A 19,956-nucleotide genomic window follows, 5' to 3' on the forward strand; every position below is an offset into this window, starting at 1 on the left:
CAGTACAAGTCTGAACACCAAACTTTGATACGTCTCTATGATGTCTGTGACACGTCAAAGGTGTTTTGTTAAGACAGCTACACTTTAAATTAACTGGTGTCAGAAAGTTATACAGATTTGTAAATCTATTGATAATCTCCAGTCTTCCAGTACTTATCAGCTGCTGTTTGTCCTGCAGGAAGTGGTATACTCTCTCCAGTCTGACACAGTGCTCTCTGCTGCCACCTCTGTCCAGGTCAGGAACTGTCCAGAGCAGCAGCAAATCCCCATAGAAAACCTCTCCTGCTCCAGTAGAGCAGGGCTATAGGTGTATGGGGAGAAGAGACGCCAGGGCTATAGGTGTATGGGGAGAAGAGACGCCAGGGCTATAGGTGTATGGGGAGAAGAGACGCCAGGGCTATAGGTGTATGGGGAGAAGAGACGCCAGGGCTATAGGTGTATGGGGAGAAGAGACGCCAGGGCTATAGGTGTATGGGGAGAAGAGACGCCAGGGCTATAGGTGTATGGGGAGAAGAGACGCCAGAGCTATGGGTGTATGGGGAGAAGAGACGCCAGGGCTATGGGTGTATGGGGAGAAGAGACGCCAGAGCTATAGGTGTATGGGGAGAAGAGAAGCCAGGGCTATAGGTGAATGGGGAGAAGAGACGCCAGGGCTATAGGTGTATGGGGAGAAGAGACGCCAGGGCTATAGGTGTATGGGGAGAAGAGACGCCAGGGCTATGGGTGTATGGGGAGAAGAGACGCCAGGGCTATGGGTGTATGGGGAGAAGAGAAGCCAGGGCTATGGGTGTATGGGGAGAAGAGACGCCAGGGCTATAGGTGTATGGGGAGAAGAGACGCCAGGGCTATAGGTGTATGGGGAGAAGAGACGCCAGGGCTATAGGTGTATGGGGAGAAGAGACGCCAGGGCTATAGGTGTATGGGGAGAAGAGACGCCAGGGCTATAGGTGTATGGGGAGAAGAGACGCCAGGGCTATAGGTGTATGGGGAGAAGAGAAGCCAGGGCTATGGGCCACTACTAGAGATGAGTGAACCTGGAGCAGCTGGAGTCCATCGGAATCCGATCGTTCGGCATTTGATTAGCGGTGGCTGCTGAACTTGGATAAAGCCCTAAGGCTATGTGGAAATCCTGGATATAGTCATTGGCTGTATCCATGTTTTCCAGACAACCTTAGAGCTTTATCCAAGTTCAGCAGCCGCCGCTAATCACATACCGAACGATCGGGTTTGGATGGACTCGCACCCGATTCGCTCATCTCAAGCCACCACTGCAGGAGTCCTGTTACCTTAACACTACAATTATTCGGAGGAAGATGGTGCTGTTAGTGTGCTTAAAGGGGATCTCCAGGCTTAGAAGAACATGGCTGCTTTCTTCCACACACAGCGCCTCTCCTGTCCTCAGGTTGGGTCTGGGAGGGTTTTGCAGCTCAGTTCTATTGAAGTGAATGGACATGAGTTGTAATACCACACGCAACCTGAGGAAAGGGGTGGCAAAATTTTTTGTAAGAGTGTATCTGCAAATAAGTGAGGATGCCCCTTCCCCCAATGAGAACAACAGATCCAATGACACCAATCAGCAGCCATGGCAGAACTATAACTCTCAGCATGCCTGGATGGGTGTTGTAGTGTCACCACTGACCCCCCCCCAGTCCTGACCAATATATCAGTATATGATCCCGCTGAGTCCCCCATAGCTGATGGGAGTTGTAGTTCTGCGAGGGCTGGAGGTCATGGCGTCAATCTGCAGCCCTCCAGCTGTCACAGAACTACAACTCCCATCATCCCTGGTCAGCCATAGCTACAGCTTCAGCTCCCCAGGCAGCTGGAGGTCACTGGAGGACCCCTTCATGTGATGGGATGCTCTGCTGGCTGTCAGTGAATGGAACCACGTGTGTTTACATGTCTGGCTGCGCTGACACACTGCACCGAGCCTGGATGATTCCACACACCGGCAGCCAGCAGGGATCAGACGGTTCCCTCATCAAGGAGGCGCCGGTCCCCGCCATAACCGCAGGTAACAGTTCACACGTGACGCGGTCTGGCCGCGGTACCGCACTCACCGTCGCTCTCGGCCCGCACCAGCAGGGACATGCCCTTCAGCCGGTCCACATAGCCGGAGGAGACATGGCCGGTGCCCCGGTCGTCCCACTGCCGGTCCTCGTTCAGGGTGTAGACCTTCACCCGCCGCCGAGTGTCCGTCATGCTGGCGGCTGTGCGCTCCGGGAGGCCCGGTCCCCGGGCTGTCGTGACTCCCGCCCCCCGGTCAGCAGGGCCCGATCCCCGGGCTTTCCTACAAGCCGCAGACCGGAAGGTAGGCCTCAGTCCCCGGGCTTTCCTGAAGGCCACAACCCGGCGTGTCGGTCGCGCTGCTCGGGGTCTGGGGCTTCTTCTCACCCCCGCCAGGCCCGATCCCCGGACTCTCCTGACACCCGTAGCGGCTTCGTTGTCCGGCCGGATCCCCGGGCACGATGGTCTCCTGTCACCGGCTGCAGGCCTCGGCTCCCCGGTGTGTCGCTGCTCCTCTCCGGCCGTTTCCCGCTCTCCGCGGCGTTCACCGTCAGCGTCTCCCGGAGGAGGAGATGGCGGGCCGGAGCCCGGGGCTGGCCGTGCTGTGATGGCGGGAGGATGAGAGGAGGAGCCCGGGCCTGTCCTCAGTGTCCCGGCCGCTGCTCTCCGCTCACTCCCGGTGTCCCCGCCCTCTCTGCCCGCCGTGCCTGGCCCAGTGTGTCCGTCACAGCGCCGCCGCCATATTCCCTCATCCCCTCCTCCTGCGCTCCTCACCCCCCCGGGAGGAGAGGAGGGGGCGCCGGCACCCCGATACTGACCGATATCACCCCGGGAGGAGAGGAGGGGGCGCCTGCACCCCGATACTGACCGATATCACCCCCCCGGGAGGAGAGGAGGGGGCGCCGGCACCCCGATACTGACCGATATCACCCCGATACTGACCGATATCACCCCCCCGGGAGGAGAGGAGGGGGCGCCGGCACCCCGATACTGACCGATATCACCCCCCCGGGAGGAGAGGAGAGGAGGGGGCGCCGGCACCCCGATACTGACCGATATCAGCCCAGGAGGAGAGGAGGGGGCGCCGGCACCCCGATACTGACCGATATCACCCCGGGAGGAGAGGAAGGGGCGCCGGCACCCCGATACTGACCGATATCACCCCGGGAGGAGAGGAGGGGGCGCCGGCACCCCGATACTGACCGATATCACCCCCCCGGGAGGAGAGGAGGGGGCGCCGGCACCCCGATACTGACCGATATCACCCCCCCGGGAGGAGAGGAGGGGGCGCCGGCACCCCGATACTGACCGATATCACCCCGGGAGGAGAGGAGGGGGCGCCGGCACCCCGATACTGACCGATATCACCCCGATACTGACCGATATCACCCCGGGAGGAGAGGAGGGGGCGCCTGCACCCCGATACTGACCGATATCACCCCGGGAGGAGAGGAGGGGGCGCCGGCACCCCGATACTGACCGATATCACCCCGATACTGACCGATATCACCCCGGGAGGAGAGGAGGGGGCGCCTGCACCCCGATACTGACCGATATCACCCCGGGAGGAGAGGAGGGGGCGCCGGCACCCCGATACTGACCGATATCACCCCCCCGGGAGGAGAGGAGGGGGCGCCGGCACCCCGATACTGACCGATATCACCCCGGGAGGAGAGGAGGGGGCGCCGGCACCCCGATACTGACCGATATCACCTCCCCGGGAGGAGAGGAGGGGGCGCCGGCACCCCGATACTGACCGATATCACCCCGGGAGGAGAGGAGGGGGCGCCGGCACCCCGATACTGACCGATATCACCCCGGGAGGAGAGGAGGGGGCGCCGGCACCCCGATACTGACCGATATCACCCCCCCGGGAGGAGAGGAGGGGGCGCCGGCACCCCGATACTGACCGATATCACCCCGGGAGGAGAGGAGGGGGCGCCGGCACCCCGATACTGACCGATATCACCTCCCCGGGAGGAGAGGAGGGGGCGCCGGCACCCCGATACTGACCGATATCACCCCGGGAGGAGAGGAGGGGGCGCCGGCACCCCGATACTGACCGATATCACCCCGGGAGGAGAGGCGGGGGCGCCTGCACCCCGATACTGACCGATATCACCCTGGGAGGAGGGGAGGGGGCGCCGGCACCCCGATACTGACCGATATCACCCCGGGAGGAGAGGAGGGGGCGCCGGCACCCCGATACTGACCGATATCACCCCGGGAGGAGAGGAGGGGGCGCCGGCACCCCCGATACTGACCGATATCACCCCGGGAGGAGAGGAGGGGGCGCCTGCACCCCGATACTGACGATATCACCCCGGGAGGAGAGGATCGGGGCGCCGGCACCCCGATACTGACTGATATCACCCCGATACTGACCGATATCACCCCGGGAGGAGAGGAGGGGGCGCCGGCACCCCGATACTGACCGATATCACCCCGGGAGGAGAGGAGGGGGCGCCGGCACCCCGATACTGACCGATATCACCCCGGGAGGAGAGGAGGGGGCGCCGGCACCCCGATACTGACCGATATCACCCCGATACTGACCGATATCACCCCGGGAGGAGAGGAGGGGGCACCGGCACCCCGATACTGACCGATATCACCCCGGGAGGAGAGGAGGGGGCGCCGGCACCCCGATACTGACTGATATCACCCCGATACTGACCGATATCACCCCGGGAGGAGAGGAGGGGGCGCAGGCACCCCGATACTGACCGATATCACCCCGATACTGACCGATATCACCCCGGGAGGAGAGGAGGGGGCGCCGGCACCCCGATACTGACCGATATCACCCCGGGAGGAGAGGAGGGGGCGCCGGCACCCCCATACGGACCGATATCACCCCGAGACGGACCGAGATCACCCCGGGAGGAGAGGAGGGGGCGCCGGCACCCCGATACTGACCGATATCACCCCGGGAGGAGAGGAGGGGGCGCCGGCACCCCGATACTGACCGATATCACCCCGGGAGGAGAGGAGGGGGCGCCGGCACCCCGATACTGACCGATATCACCCCGATACTGACCGATATCACCCCGGGAGGAGAGGAGGGGGCACCGGCACCCCGATACTGACCGATATCACCCCGGGAGGAGAGGAGGGGGCGCCGGCACCCCGATACTGACTGATATCACCCCGATACTGACCGATATCACCCCGGGAGGAGAGGAGGGGGCGCAGGCACCCCGATACTGACCGATATCACCCCGATACTGACCGATATCACCCCGGGAGGAGAGGAGGGGCGCCGGCACCCCGATACTGACCGATATCACCCGATACTGACCGATATCACCCCGGGAGGAGAGGAGGGGGCGCAGGCACACCGATACTGACCGATAATCACCCCGGGAGGAGAGGTGGGGGCGCAGGCACCCCGATACTGACCGATATCACCCCGGGAGGAGAGGAGGGGGCGCCGGCACCCCGATACTGACCGATATCACCCCGATACTGACCGATATCACCCCGGGAGGAGAGGAGGGGGCGCCGGCACCCCGATACTGACCGATATCACCCCGATACTGACCGATATCACCCCGGGAGGAGAGGAGGGGGCGCCGGCACCACGATACTGACCGATATCACCCCCCCGGGAGGAGAGGAGGGGGGCGCCGGCACCCCGATACTGACCGATATCACCCCGGGAGGAGAGGAGGGGGCGCCGGCACCCCGATACTGAACGATATCACCTCCCCGGGAGGAGAGGAGGGGGCGCCGGCACCCCGATACTGACCGATATCACCCCGGGAGGAGAGGAGGGGGCGCCGGCACCCCGATACTGACCGATATCACCCCGGGAGGAGAGGCGGGGGCGCCTGCACCCCGATACTGACCGATATCACCCTGGGAGGAGGGGAGGGGGCGCCGGCACCCCGATACTGACCGATATCACCCCGGGAGGAGAGGAGGGGGCGCCGGCACCCCGATACTGACCGATATCACCCCGGGAGGAGAGGAGGGGGCGCCGGCACCCCGATACTGACCGATATCACCCCGGGAGGAGAGGAGGGGGCGCCTGCACCCCGATACTGACCGATATCACCCCGGGAGGAGAGGAGGGGGCGCCGGCACCCCGATACTGACCGATATCACCCCGATACTGACCGATATCACCCCGGGAGGAGAGGAGGGGGCGCCGGCACCCCGATACTGACCGATATCACCCCGGGAGGAGAGGAGGGGGCGCCGGCACCCCGATACTGACCGATATCACCCCGGGAGGAGAGGAGGGGGCGCCGGCACCCCGATACTGACCGATATCACCCCGATACTGACCGATATCACCCCGGGAGGAGAGGAGGGGGCACCGGCACCCCGATACTGACCGATATCACCCCGGGAGGAGAGGAGGGGGCGCCGGCACCCCGATACTGACGGATATCACCCCGATACTGACCGATATCACCCCGGGAGGAGAGGAGGGGGCGCAGGCACCCCGATACTGACCGATATCACCCCGATACTGACCGATATCACCCCGGGAGGAGAGGAGGGGGCGCCGGCACCCCGATACTGACCGATATCACCCCGGGAGGAGAGGAGGGGGCGCCGGCACCCCGATACTGACCGAAATCACCCCGATACTGACCGATATCACCCCGGGAGGAGAGGAGGGGGCGCCGGCACCCCGATACTGACCGATATCACCCCGGGAGGAGAGGAGGGGGCGCCGGCACCCCGATACTGACCGATATCACCCCGGGAGGAGAGGAGGGGGCGCCGGCACCCCGATACTGACCGATATCACCCCGATACTGACCGATATCACCCCGGGAGGAGAGGAGGGGGCACCGGCACCCCGATACTGACCGATATCACCCCGGGAGGAGAGGAGGGGGCGCCGGCACCCCGATACTGACTGATATCACCCCGATACTGACCGATATCACCCCGGGAGGAGAGGAGGGGGCGCAGGCACCCCGATACTGACCGATATCACCCCGATACTGACCGATATCACCCCGGGAGGAGAGGAGGGGGCGCCGGCACCCCGATACTGACCGATATCACCCGATACTGACCGATATCACCCCGGGAGGAGAGGAGGGGGCGCAGGCACACCGATACTGACCGATATCACCCCGGGAGGAGAGGAGGGGGCGCAGGCACCCCGATACTGACCGATATCACCCCGGGAGGAGAGGAGGGGGCGCCGGCACCCCGATACTGACCGATATCACCCCGATACTGACCGATATCACCCCGGGAGGAGAGGAGGGGGCGCCGGCACCCCGATACTGACCGATATCACCCCGATACTGACCGATATCACCCCGGGAGGAGAGGAGGGGGCGCCGGCACCCCGATACTGACCGATATCACCCCCCCGGGAGGAGAGGAGGGGGCGCCGGCACCCCGATACTGACCGATATCACCCCGATACTGACCGATATCACCCCGGGAGGAGAGGAGGGGGCGCCGGCACCCCGATACTGACCGATATCAGCCCGGGAGGAGAGGAGGGGGCGCCTGCACCCCGATACTGACCGATATCACCCCGATACTGACCGATATCAGCCCGGGAGGAGAGGAGGGGGCGCCGGCACCCCGATACTGACCGATATCAGCCCGGGAGGAGAGGAGGGGGCGCCGGCACCCCAATACTGACCGATATCACCCCGATACTGACCGATATCACCCCGATACTGACCGATATCACCCCGGGAGGAGAGGAGGGGGCGACGGCACCCCGATACTGACCGATATCACCCTGGGAGGAGAGGAGGGGGCGCCGGCACCCCGATACTGACCGATATCACCCCGATACTGACCGATATCAGCCCGGGAGGAGAGGAGGGGGCGCCGGCACCCCGATACTGACCGATATCACCCCGATACTGACCGATATCAGCCCGGGAGGAGGGGGCGCCTGCACCCTGATACTGACCGATATCACCCCGATACTGACCGATATCACCCCGATACTGACCGATATCACCCTGGGAGGAGAGGAGGGGGCGCCGGCACCCTGATACTGACCGATATCAGCCCGGGAGGAGAGGAGGGGGCGCCTGCACCCCGATACTGACCGATATTACCCCGGGAGGAGAGGAGGGGGCGCAGGCACCCCGATACTGACCGATATCACCCCGGGAGGAGAGGAGGGGGCGCCGGCACCCCAATACTGACCGATATCATCCCGATACTGACCGATATCACACCGGGAGGAGAGGAGGGGGCGCCGGCACCCCGATATTAACCGATATCACCCCGATACTGACCGATTTCACCCCGGGAGGAGAGGAGGGGGCGCCGGCACCCCGATACTGCCCGATATCACCCCGATACTGCCCGATATCACCCCGGGAGGAGAGGAGGGGGCGCCGGCACCCCGATACTGACCGATATTACCCCAATATCACCCCGGGAGGAAAGGAGGGGGCGCCAGCACTCCGATACTGACCGATATTACCCCAATATCACCCCGGGAGGAGAGGAGGGGGCGCCGGCATCCCGATACTGCCCGATATCACCCCGATACTGACCGATATCACCCCGGGAGGAGAGGAGGGGGCGCCGGCACCCCCATACTGCCCGATATCACCCCGATACTAACCGATGTCAGCCCGATACTGACTGATATCACCCTGGGAGGAGAGGAGGGGGCGCCGGCACCCCGATACTGACCGATATCACCCCAATACTAACCGATATCAGCCCGATACTGACCGATATCACCCTGAGAGGAGGGGGCGCCGGCACCCCGATACTGACCGATGTCACCCCGATACTGCCCGATATCACCCCGGGAGGAGAGGAGGGGGTGCCGGCACCCCGATACTGACCGTTATCTCCCCGATACTGACCGATATCACCCTGATACTAACCAATATCACCCCGGGAGGAGAGGAGGGGGCCCCGACACCCCGATACTGACCGATATCACCCCGGGAGGAGAGAAGGGGGCGCCAGCACCCCAATACTGACCGATATCACCCCGGGAGGAGAGGAGGGGGCGCCGGCACCCCGATACTGACTGATATCACCCCAATACTGACCGATATCACCCCGGGAGGAGAGGAGGGGGCTCCGGCACCCCGATACTGACCGATATCACCCCGATACTGCCTGATATCACCCCGGGAGGAGAGGAGATGGCGCCGACACCCCGATACTGACTGATATCACCCCGATACTGACCGATATCACCCCAGGAGGAGAGGAGGGGGCGCCGGCACCCCGATACTGACCGATATTACCCCGATACTGACTGATATCACCCCGGGAGGAGAGGAGGGGGCGCCGGCACCCCGTTACTGACCGATATCACCCCGATACTGACCGATATCACCCCGGGAGGAGGGGAGGGGGCGCCGGCACCCTGATACTGACCGATATCACCCCGGGAGGAGAGGAGGGGGCGCCGGCACCCCGATACTGACCGATATCACCCCGGGAGGAGAGGAGGGGGTGTCGGCACCCCAATACTGCCCGATTTCACCCCGGGAGGAGAGGAGGGGGCGCTGGCACCCCGATACTGACCAATATCACCCCGATACTGACCGATATTACCCCGGGAGGAGAGGTGGGGCCGCTGGCACACCGATACTGACCGGTATCACTCCGATACTCGGCAGTATCGGGGTGCCGGCGCCCCCTCCTCTCCTCCCGGAGTAATATCGGTCAGTATCGGGGTGATATTGGTCAGTATGGGGGTGCCAGCGCCCCCTCCTCTCCTCCCGGGGTGATATTGGTCAGTATCGGGGTGCCGGCGCCCCCTCCTCTCCTCCCGGGGTGATATCGGGGAGGGGGCGCCGGCACCCCGATACTGACCGATATCACCCCGGGAGGAGAGGAGGGGGTGTCGGCACCCCAATACTGCCCGATTTCACCCCGGGAGGAGAGGAGGGGGCGCTGGCACCCCCATACTGACCAATATCACCCCGATACTGACCGATATTACCCCGGGAGGAGGGGGCGCCGGCACCCCGATACTGCCCGATATCACCCTGATACTGAACGATATTACCCCGGGAGGAGAGGAGGGGGAGGGAGAGGAGGGGACTGACCAAAATCACTCCAGGAGGCAAGCAGGGGGTGCCATCATCCTAATACTTCCCCAAATCACCCTGATACTGCCTAATATCAGCCCAGGAGGAGGGGAGGGGGCGCTGTCACCACAATACTGCCTGTTATCACCCCAATACTGCCCAATATTGGAGGGGGTGCCCTTACCCTGATATTGCGTCATATCACGCGTGTAATAGTACCCACAGCACCCCCTCCTCGGACTGTGGCTCGTGCTCTCATCCCATCCCCCCTGAACAGCGGCTCACAGCACCAACAACAGGATTCATGAGGCCATGTGCAGTTTTTTGCTATGGGGCCCCATGAATCCTAGCTGGACAGGGGGGTCTATGGGGGTCTGTGACTTATTACCACATAACCCTCTGCAATTACCTCCACAGTACCTCAGAATGTTATATCCCCTCATGTATTGCACAGACTGTGTCATATCAATGGGGATCTCTGTAATATAACCTAAGAGGGAACTGTGCCCCCCCAATAACTTCCACACTCCCTAAAATCACCCCAGCTTTACCCCAGTCACATCATATTAGCATCACATAGTCCTGACTCTGAATGGGGGGCTCTGTAATATATTCTTATGACTGAACCCCAATATATATATATATATATATATATATATATATATATACTGTACTGTGTGTTACCCCTTTATTACCTCATAAAACATATAGAGGGGGAGATTTATCAAACATGGTGTAAAGTGAAGCCAACTCAGTAGCCCCTAGCAACCAATCAGATTCCACCTTTCATTCCTCACAGACTCTTTGGAAAATGAAAGGTGGAATCTGATTGGTTGCCGGGGGTGACTGATCCAGTCTCACTTTACACCATGTCTGATAAGTCTCCCTCAATGTCCCTAAAATCACAGATACAGCAATATATCTAACAGGGCGCATCTATAATACCACCAATACATATTCCCTCAGAAATCACCTCAGTGTTACCTCAGCATCATCCCAAAATCACAGGTAGGTGGGATATCCATTAATTTGGGGTGGTTGTATTATGTCTATGACAGAACCCTAATGATGTCCCCTATATCACCTTAGTGTTACCTCAGAAAGTGTTTATTCATCTCAGTCACCGTAATGGTGCGATCTGGAATATTGGGGGACAGGTAACTCTATATTACTATTACCAGTTCCGTGGTTTGTGACTGAACCCCCAATACATTTTTCATAAAAGTCATGTGTCCCCCCCAAATATCACCTCATGAATAATGTACTGACCCACAAAATCACAGCTATAGCGGGGGGCATTATATATAATAATCCCTTATACATATTCTCCTCATTGTTACCTCAGAACGTGTAGTCACCCCAAAATCACAGGTAAGGTGCCATATTAAATAATGAAGACGTCATATTTTATCCTTAATCTTAATAAACATTTCCCCCCCAAATCACCTCAGTTACCTCAAAAAAGTGTTTATTCACCCCAAAGTAACAGTATGATAATAAATATTGGGGGGCGAGTAGCTTTAATATCTCTCAGTGAACCCCAATACATATTTTCTACATATTCCTCACAAGTCACCTCTCATATTCTCCCCAGATATCACATTGATGCTGTAATATTACATAGGCCGCAGTATACTGGGACTGAACCCCAATACATATTTCGCCAAAATATTTGTGTCACGCCAGTATTACCCCATAAACAATGTCCTGGCCCCCAAAATCACAGATACAGAGAGATATCTAATAACAGGGAGCACTCTCTCTAATAATCCCTCATACATATTCTACACAGAATTCACCCCGGAACGTATCATCACCCCAAAATTACAGGTAAAGTGCCATGTTAAATAATGGGGGCATCATATTTTGTCTCTCACTGCACCCTAATACATACTTTCCACATTTTGCTCTAAAATCACCTCAGTGTTGACTGAAACGTGATACCAAATACTGTAAGGAGTGAGGACGGCATTATGTGATATATGATATGGTATCTGCCCTTCCACCCTGTGCAGCCCCCACATATAGTATTAGCCCCTCCATGCAACCCCTATACAGTATCAGTCCCCCTGCAATAACCATATAGTATCAGTACCCTATTCTCTGCAAGCTGCTTATAGTATTGGATCCCCCCCACAGCCCCCATATAGTATCAGTACCTCCCCTGCAGCCTACATACAGTATCAGTCCCTCCCCTGCAGACCCCATATAATATCAGTGTCCCCCGCAGCCCCTATATTGAAATCGTTCCCCTCAGTCCCCATATAATATTGGTCCCCATTCTCTGCAGGTGCCATATAGTATCAGACCCCTCTCCCTCACAGCCCCCATATAGTATCAGTCCCCACCCCCCTGCAGCCGCCATATAATATCAGACCCCCCCCCCCCCACCACCCTGCAGCCCCTATTTAGTATGAAACTCCCCACTGCCACCATTAAATATTAATCCAGACTGCAGACTTTTGGTGTCTTGGAAATGGAAATCTGTAGCACCTGGGGATGGTCAGATGGTCATGTGACTCGCCCACCTATTAGTTAATTCATGGTTATATGACTCACCTGTCAGTCATCTGATGGTCATGTGACTCAGCTGTCAGTCACCAGATGGTCACGTGACTCAGCTGTCATTCATCAGATGGTCATGTGTCTCACCTGTCAGTCATCAAATGGTCATGTGTCTCTCCTGTCAGTCATCAGATGGTCATGTGATGTGACTCACCTATCATCAGATGGTCATGTGACTCACCTATCATCAGATGGTTATGCACAAGCCTGGAGAACACAAAAATGGCTGCACATCGCACCCATGGTTGATACAAAAGCTTGTTCAGCTACATTACATTACCAACATGAGAAGTAAGTATATAATTAGATGAAACCATATGGCCTCATGTACCACGTGCAGGTCTTCTGATACACATGAGTCCCTACTCTGGCCATGGTGCAGCTTTCGCCAGCAACCACCACAGAGCCAGTGCCCACAGGGGGGAGCAGCCCAGCGGTCCAGAACCAGGGCCAGAGCCGCACCACCCCTCCGGAACGGTCAGCAAAGGCAATGGCCGCCAGCCAACACCTAGTGTGAACAGATCTAAAAAGACTAGACTGGGAAAGAGGAGGTACCATGCACATCACTTCCCACTGATTGGTCACATTGGGGCTTACTAGGTGTTGGCTGGAGGCCATTGCCTCTGCTGGCCGTGTCTGCAGGAAGGTGTGGCTCTGGCCTTGTGGGCTTGGTTCTGTGACACTGGGGTCGCTGGGCTGCGCCCCCCTGTGGTCGCCGGACAGCACTGCACCATGGCTAGAGGAGGGACCTAGAGTGTATCAGAGACCTGCACGTGGTACGTGAGGCAATATGCTTTCATCAAATTATATACTAACTTCTCATGTTGGTTTTTAATGTAACAGAACAAGCTTTAGTATCAACCATGGGTGCGATGTGCAGCCATTTCTGTCCTCCAGGCTTGTGCATGAGGTGGTCATGTGACTCACCTGTCAGTCATTACAGGGTCATGTGACTCACCTGTCAGTCATCAGATGGTCATGTGACTCACCTGTCAGTCATTACATGGTCATGTGACTCACCAGTCAGTCATCAGATGGTCATGTGACCCACCTGTCAGTCACCACATGGTCATGTTGCTGTTTTTCAGTGTTGGGCTCACGACTCCCTAGCTGCGCAGTGTGAACGCAGCTGAATACACAAAACAATGTACTTTCTGAAGTTGACTGGAATTGCTGGAGATCTGCACAGATGTGGAGCCGTCATACAGGTTAGTGTTGTGGATCTCTATGATGTGGACGTTGTTAGGTGTTTATATTGTGCATCTACTTGTGAGCGCCATGTTGGGGTCCATGGTGACCTGCAGGTAGACGGCCTCTTGTGTCCACAATACAGACGCTATAATAATATAGAAGGTTTATAGTTTTTCTGTGGTGGATTTCCATAATAAAGTTGTTGACGGTCAGTCTGCACCAAATTATCCCCATTTTATGGTTTTTTTTTTCTGCCCTCAGTTTATTAGTAGTGGTGTCTGGCATTAGAAAAACATGTCCGCTTTCTTCCATAAACAGCGCCACCCCTCACCCCCCCTGTGTGTAGTATTGCAGCTCTAATGCAGTATTGCGTTCCATTGAAGTGAATAGAGCCAGCCAACCTTCCATGCTAACCTGCTGATATGGGCTGATAGGACTTGGTAGATGGATTAACATGGTTTTTAGGGTTGAAAAGTTGTTGTTTTTTTTTTTTTTAAATAAATCTGCAGATTAGGGCATTTGGTTCTCTGGGGGCGATACTTAACCCCTAGTGCACCAATCCACTGTGACAATGGTGACAGTGCAGTCACACCCACTGTCTGGGTCACCTTGAGGCTATGTTCACACTACGTATATTTCAGGCAGTATTTGGTCCTCATAGCAACCAAAACCAGGAGTGGATTGAAAACACAGAAAGGCTCTGTTCTTATAATGTTGAAATTGAGTGGATGGCCGTCATTTAATGGCAAATATTTGCTGTTATTTAAGAACAACGGCCGTTATATTGAAATAATGGCCGTTATTTACCGTTATATGGCGGCCATCCACTCAGTTTCAACATTGTGTGAACAGAGCCTTTCTGTGTTTTCAATCCACTCCTGGTTTTGGTTGCTATGAGGACCACAATACTGACTGAAATATACGTAGTGTGAACCCAGCCTTAGGCTGCGTTCCCACATTACGGCCAGAAGTACGCTGCCATGTGGTCGCCAATAGTCGCACAATATTACAAAGCTATGGGTGCATAGGGGAGAAATACACAACATCCACACGTAACACAGTCCATACAAGTGAGGTCTGGTACAATGTATGTACACAGTGACCCCACCAGCAGAATAGTGAGTGCAGCTCTGAAGTATAATACAGGATGTAACTCAGGATCAGAAACGCACACAGTGTGACTATGGCCGGTATGTAACATCCTAACCACGCCCATTGTACCACCCCCAATTAGTGACATCATCATAGTAATAAGGTATAAAATACACACACACTTTAAGAACATTAACTGGATAAATGTGTACAATAGTCATAGTACATATACTCACTAAGGTGCATCATCATAACCATATTCACAGTCTCATGTAGAATGAACCATAAACCAGTCCAGTTTCTAATGGGCTGGGGTCTGGCTACCTGGGGGTCAAGCGCCCACCTGAGCTTTCAGGCAACTTATTTGTTAATATAGAATATATTATTTATACACTAGATACACACTACACTACAATAATAATCCATTGTAGTATGGACTGTAGACAGGAGATGGCGCCGTCACATCAAATGTTTCACAACATTTCCATGTGTTCCATAATGTAATCTCACCAATTGGATTTCTCTGGGTTTTGTGTGCAAAATTATTATTTTTATATTTTTATTCTGCCATAGGAGTTGAATCAGAATGAAGGAAATTAATCATATACAGTAATTCCTTGGTTCCCAAACACCTCGGTGTCTGAACAAAGGGGAGATATCTGTCAGCTCAGCTATTGTTCAGCTGAGTTATTGAGGTGTTCGGGAACAGCAAGGTTACAGGAGCGGGGACCCACATCTTTACAGTGTGTCCCCCGCAGCAGGAATACACAGCAAGTTTAAACAGCTGCCCGCTTTCTGCTGCGGGGGACACAGAGAGGGGATTTCCGTCATATGATGGGAATCTCCTGCGCTGCCGCCCCCCGCACAGCTCGCCTAGCAGCCGCTGGCTCACTCATCCCCCGCCAGATTGGACGCCTCCACCTGCAGCAGCTCCCGGCACTCTTCTCTAGCACCACAGCCTCCAGCTCCCACTTCTTTACGTCGCCTCTGCAGAATCCCCAAGCCCCAGCTCCTGGCACCCCTCTCCAGGCTCCTGGACCAGCCAAATTTTGCACCGGGTCAGCGGCTGGTTCAGGAGCCTGGGTGCCAGGAGCTGGGGCAGGCCAGCGGGGGTGATCCCCTCAGCTTTGGGAGTTAGCAAAGGCAGGGGAAGGAGGCCGGAGCCGGCGGCGGTGGGGCAGAGGGGTGCACGGGTGCTGGCAGACTAGATAAAGGTGCCAGGAGTTGCTGCAGGCCGGCGAAGGAGTCAGATTCACCGGGGGTAGAGGGAGCCAGCAGCTACTAGGTGAGCGTCCGGGGGCCAGCAGTGCAGGGGACTCCCTTCATTATGATGGGAATCCCTGCTCTGTGTTCCCTGCAGCAGAGAGAGAAAGGCAGGAGCGGGCGGCTTACGTACCCCTTACGTACTAGTGTTAGTCTTACGTATTAGTGGTTGCTAGCCGATCACCGCTCCTGCTAATTAAGACTGTCTGTAGCCCATCCTTGGTGTCTAGTAGGGGGACCCCTTCTTAGGTTCACACTGCGTTTTCAGCATCCGTTTAACGCATCCGTTTTTTTGCAAAAAACGCATGAAAAACGGATTGCAAAAAACGGATTCATTTGTGTGCATCCGTTTTTCCATTGACTTCCATTATAAAAAAAAACGGATCCGTTTTTTTTGGCGGACCAAAACGGACCAAAAAACGTTGCTGACCCTATTTTTCTGGACGTTAAAAAAACGGATCCGTTAAAGAGATGCTGAAAACGCAGTGTGAACCTAGCCTAACCTGGCCAGGCCTCAGGCGTTTTTTTTTATTAAAAAATCCCTTCCCCTAATAATTTGAGGAGACATTCGGCTGACAGTGGCCTTGTATAACCAGGTCATGTGTAGCTGACAATGATTCACTAAATGAGCCACACAAACACCGGATTATAAAAACATGGCTGCTCTCTTCTAGCTTCACTCTTGTACCACCAGGTTTGTTTCTCGGCCCAGTTTGAGGTCCGCACTGTTATTGATTTCCCCCAGACATGACACTATAAAAACCATGACGTTCAGTCTTGTTTCCTCAGAGCAGAGAATCTTGTTCCTCACAGTCTTAGACTCCTTTAGCTGCTTCTATGTAACTTCCCGGCAGCATTCATGTGTCTTTTACTGAGAAGCAGCTTCTCCTTGGCCTCTCTGCCATAAAGCTAATATTGATGGAGTCTGTAGTGTTTTGGGTTTGTAGTGAGGTGGTTTCCTCCACCTCATCCTCCCCCTTCTCCTCCACACAGACCTGTCTCTGAGCTCTACAGGCGGCTCTTTTCTCCTCCATAAGGTCATTATAAGGTCATGCAAACCTGCTGCTCTATGGTGGATGGCGGTCTTAGTGGGATAAGCTGGTGCCAGAGCAGTCTGACTGCAGTTTACACCTCTTCTCCCTATAGGAAACTCATGAACATTTCTTTTTGTGCCAAATTTTCATATCTAAGATAGATCAAACAAGTGGTTCATAGTTATTGATATTGCAGTGGTAGGGAACCCTGGCCCTCCAGTTGTTGCAAAATTACAACTTCCATTATGGCTTTGGCTGTTCAGGCATGATGGGAGTTGTAGTTTTGCAACAGCTGGAGCGCCAAGGCTCCCTACTCCTGTGATATTGTATAGACAACTTAAAGCAAACTCGTCACAGGCTAAAAGTTTTGATCAGTTTGAGTTTCACTGGCTGTCCCTCACAGAAGTAGGTAGAAGCCTGCGGTAATGCTCTTCTCTTCCTTACTGTTAGTCATCTACTTCCACCTGGCCCATAGACTTGTAGCATAAACTCCTCTGTGGAATTCATTTGCAGATAGAAGATTGGCCACTAGATGGCGGTGTGGGAATAGGCTTCAGTGCATGAATCCTGCTGCTTCTAAAGTTTTCACCTGTTGCAGATGACCCTCTATATGAGTGAGGTGTGACCCTGTATATACCTGATCACTCATGTTCTGGCTCCTGTCTGGGGGGTTTTGTACCTACCTCGTATGAGGTTAGGAATAGAGACTAAGGGTACAAACACACACGGCTTATACGCTGCGTATTTACTGCTGCGATACGCAGCAGATACGCAGCAGATTAGATCTAAATAACTGAACACAGTATCAAATCTGCTGTGTGTGTTTGTAACCTAGGGGTACAAACCCACACACCGCATACGCAGCGTATTTACTGCTGCGATACGCAGCAAACACGCAGCAAATACGCAACAAAAACGCAACAAATATGCAGCAGATTAGATCTAAGTAACTGAATACAGCATCAAATCTGCACCATCAAATACGCTGCAGATTTGCTGCGTATACGATGTGTGTGTTTGTACCCTAAGCGTAGCTTCACACATACCGTTTTTATCGCTGCGTTTTTGGTGAGTTTTTTGATTTTCACATGAAAATCATGTGAAAATCAAAACGCGCATGCAAAAAATCGCACCAAAAACACGTTAAAAACGCAGCGATATGGTAGGTGTGAAGGCACCCTGAAGCTTTTTGTTTTCTTGCAAAAGCAGAGTGACGTTTCCACTGCTTACCAGGCATACATTGTGATTGATATATATATATATATATATATACCTACTACTGGATAGCCTCCCTTCTATTCTATCTATAGGGGTGTAAAGAAACCACTGAGTGACTGATTAATAAACCTGCTTGAACACACATGGATGGGGCATTGGGCATTGTGTATTATTAGGCCCTGGACATTTGCAGACGTGGCCTGAAATTTAGGGCAAAGTCTGGCAAAAGTTACAGAAACCATGAATACAGCAAATATGACAGGTGTGAATGTAACCTTCGCAGATAGCGGTCATTGCGCAATTTGTCTAATGCTAATTCAGTGTAAATGACATTAAGAGAGTGTTGTGAGTGGCGGGTTATTGTGCAATGTATGGCGTCACAGAGGGGAGAGACTCCATTACGTGGCAGGCCAGAGCCGCTGCTGACGTGTCACCCGCTAAGAAGCTGTTAAACAAACCACTGGAGCCCATTCCAAGAGGCGAGTACACATATGTCCTTACATCTCTGGGATCACAGGCACTGGGCATCAGGACCTTCAGTGATAACCGCTGTATAAATAGAATTATTCCTCAGCCAGATACCAAGCTGGGCTGCATACATTGTAGATGAAATTCATGTGCAGTATAATGGCAACTTTATAGCAGGAAGATGAGGGAAGTGATAGGTGGCTGTTACCTGCCCCATGTCTAATATGTTATCTTATAGCTTGTAAAGGTCATGTCAGCAACATGTCTCTGTTCTACAAGGAATACTCTAGCAAAATGATTTTTCTTTCAAGTCAACTTATCAGCTGCTGTATGTCCTGCAGGAAGTGGTGTATTCCTTCCAGTCTGACACAGTGCTCTCTGCCGCCACCTCTGTCCATGTCAGGAACTGTCCAGAGCAGGAGAGGTTTTCTATGGGGATTTGCTGCTGCTCTGGACAGTTCCTGACATAGACAGAGGTGGCGGCAGAGAGCACTGTGTCAGACTGGAAAGTACATTACATAACTGATTCTGTTCTGTTAAGTTACATCTGCTGGTGTGGTCACTGTGTACATACATTGCATGACTGATCCTGTATTATACTCCAGAGCTGCACTCACTATTCTGCATCTGGGCTCATTCCCGCTGTCAGGTGTCTGGGCTGGTAACCACCAGGGATAATTGTAGTACAGTGCATATAGACTTCTGTCTCTCATCTTGTATTATAACTTTCATGGAGGCTGGAGAGGCTGCAGACACGGAGCTCATCCTGTGATTCATCAGGTTACGCTCCACAAGACGCCTTCAACAAGATCTACAAGTTTATTATATGAAAGGAGTTGTCTGAGAGTATAATATATAAAGAAGTTTCCTAGAAGGAAACCGTATAAAACTACACACTGTGCAGATCTGTCAGGCTGTAGGTTTAATACAGACTACAAATAACCTGATCCCTCAGTCATGTTTCACTCTGGTGTGTCTGTCTATGTATCTTCTAATATTTTCACGTGAATGAATGTTTCAGCGGCTGATCATTCTCTCTGTTACATGGAGGGATAATCCGATGAATCGTCCTGATTCGACCTATTATCGCTCCATGTAATAGGGCCCTT

At 54.8% G+C, this 19,956-nt stretch overlaps 1 protein-coding gene and 1 long non-coding RNA gene across 3 annotated transcripts in view; one reads left to right on the forward strand and one right to left on the reverse strand.

Moving 5' to 3' along the window:
- The window catches only part of PPP4R3A (protein phosphatase 4 regulatory subunit 3A), a 23,214-nt gene extending 20,432 nt beyond the window's left edge, over window positions 1-2,782 (reverse strand). For both annotated transcript variants that reach the window (XM_069949297.1, XM_069949296.1), the window contains exon 1: window positions 2,061-2,782. In XM_069949297.1, the coding sequence (XP_069805398.1) occupies window positions 2,061-2,202 (142 nt within the window). In that variant the 5' untranslated portion in view covers window positions 2,203-2,782. The remainder of the gene's footprint in view (window positions 1-2,060) is intronic.
- An 8,114-nt stretch (window positions 2,783-10,896) lies between these two features.
- Window positions 10,897-19,956, forward strand: part of LOC138770775 (uncharacterized) — a 170,833-nt gene continuing 161,773 nt past the window's right edge. The window contains exons 1-2 of the long non-coding RNA XR_011359500.1: window positions 10,897-11,024; window positions 13,670-13,789. This is a non-coding gene — a long non-coding RNA (uncharacterized lncRNA). The remainder of the gene's footprint in view (window positions 11,025-13,669; window positions 13,790-19,956) is intronic.

This window comes from Dendropsophus ebraccatus, chromosome 13 (genome assembly GCF_027789765.1).
Source record: "Dendropsophus ebraccatus isolate aDenEbr1 chromosome 13, aDenEbr1.pat, whole genome shotgun sequence".
In the NCBI taxonomy this organism is placed as follows: Eukaryota; Metazoa; Chordata; class Amphibia; order Anura; family Hylidae; genus Dendropsophus; species Dendropsophus ebraccatus.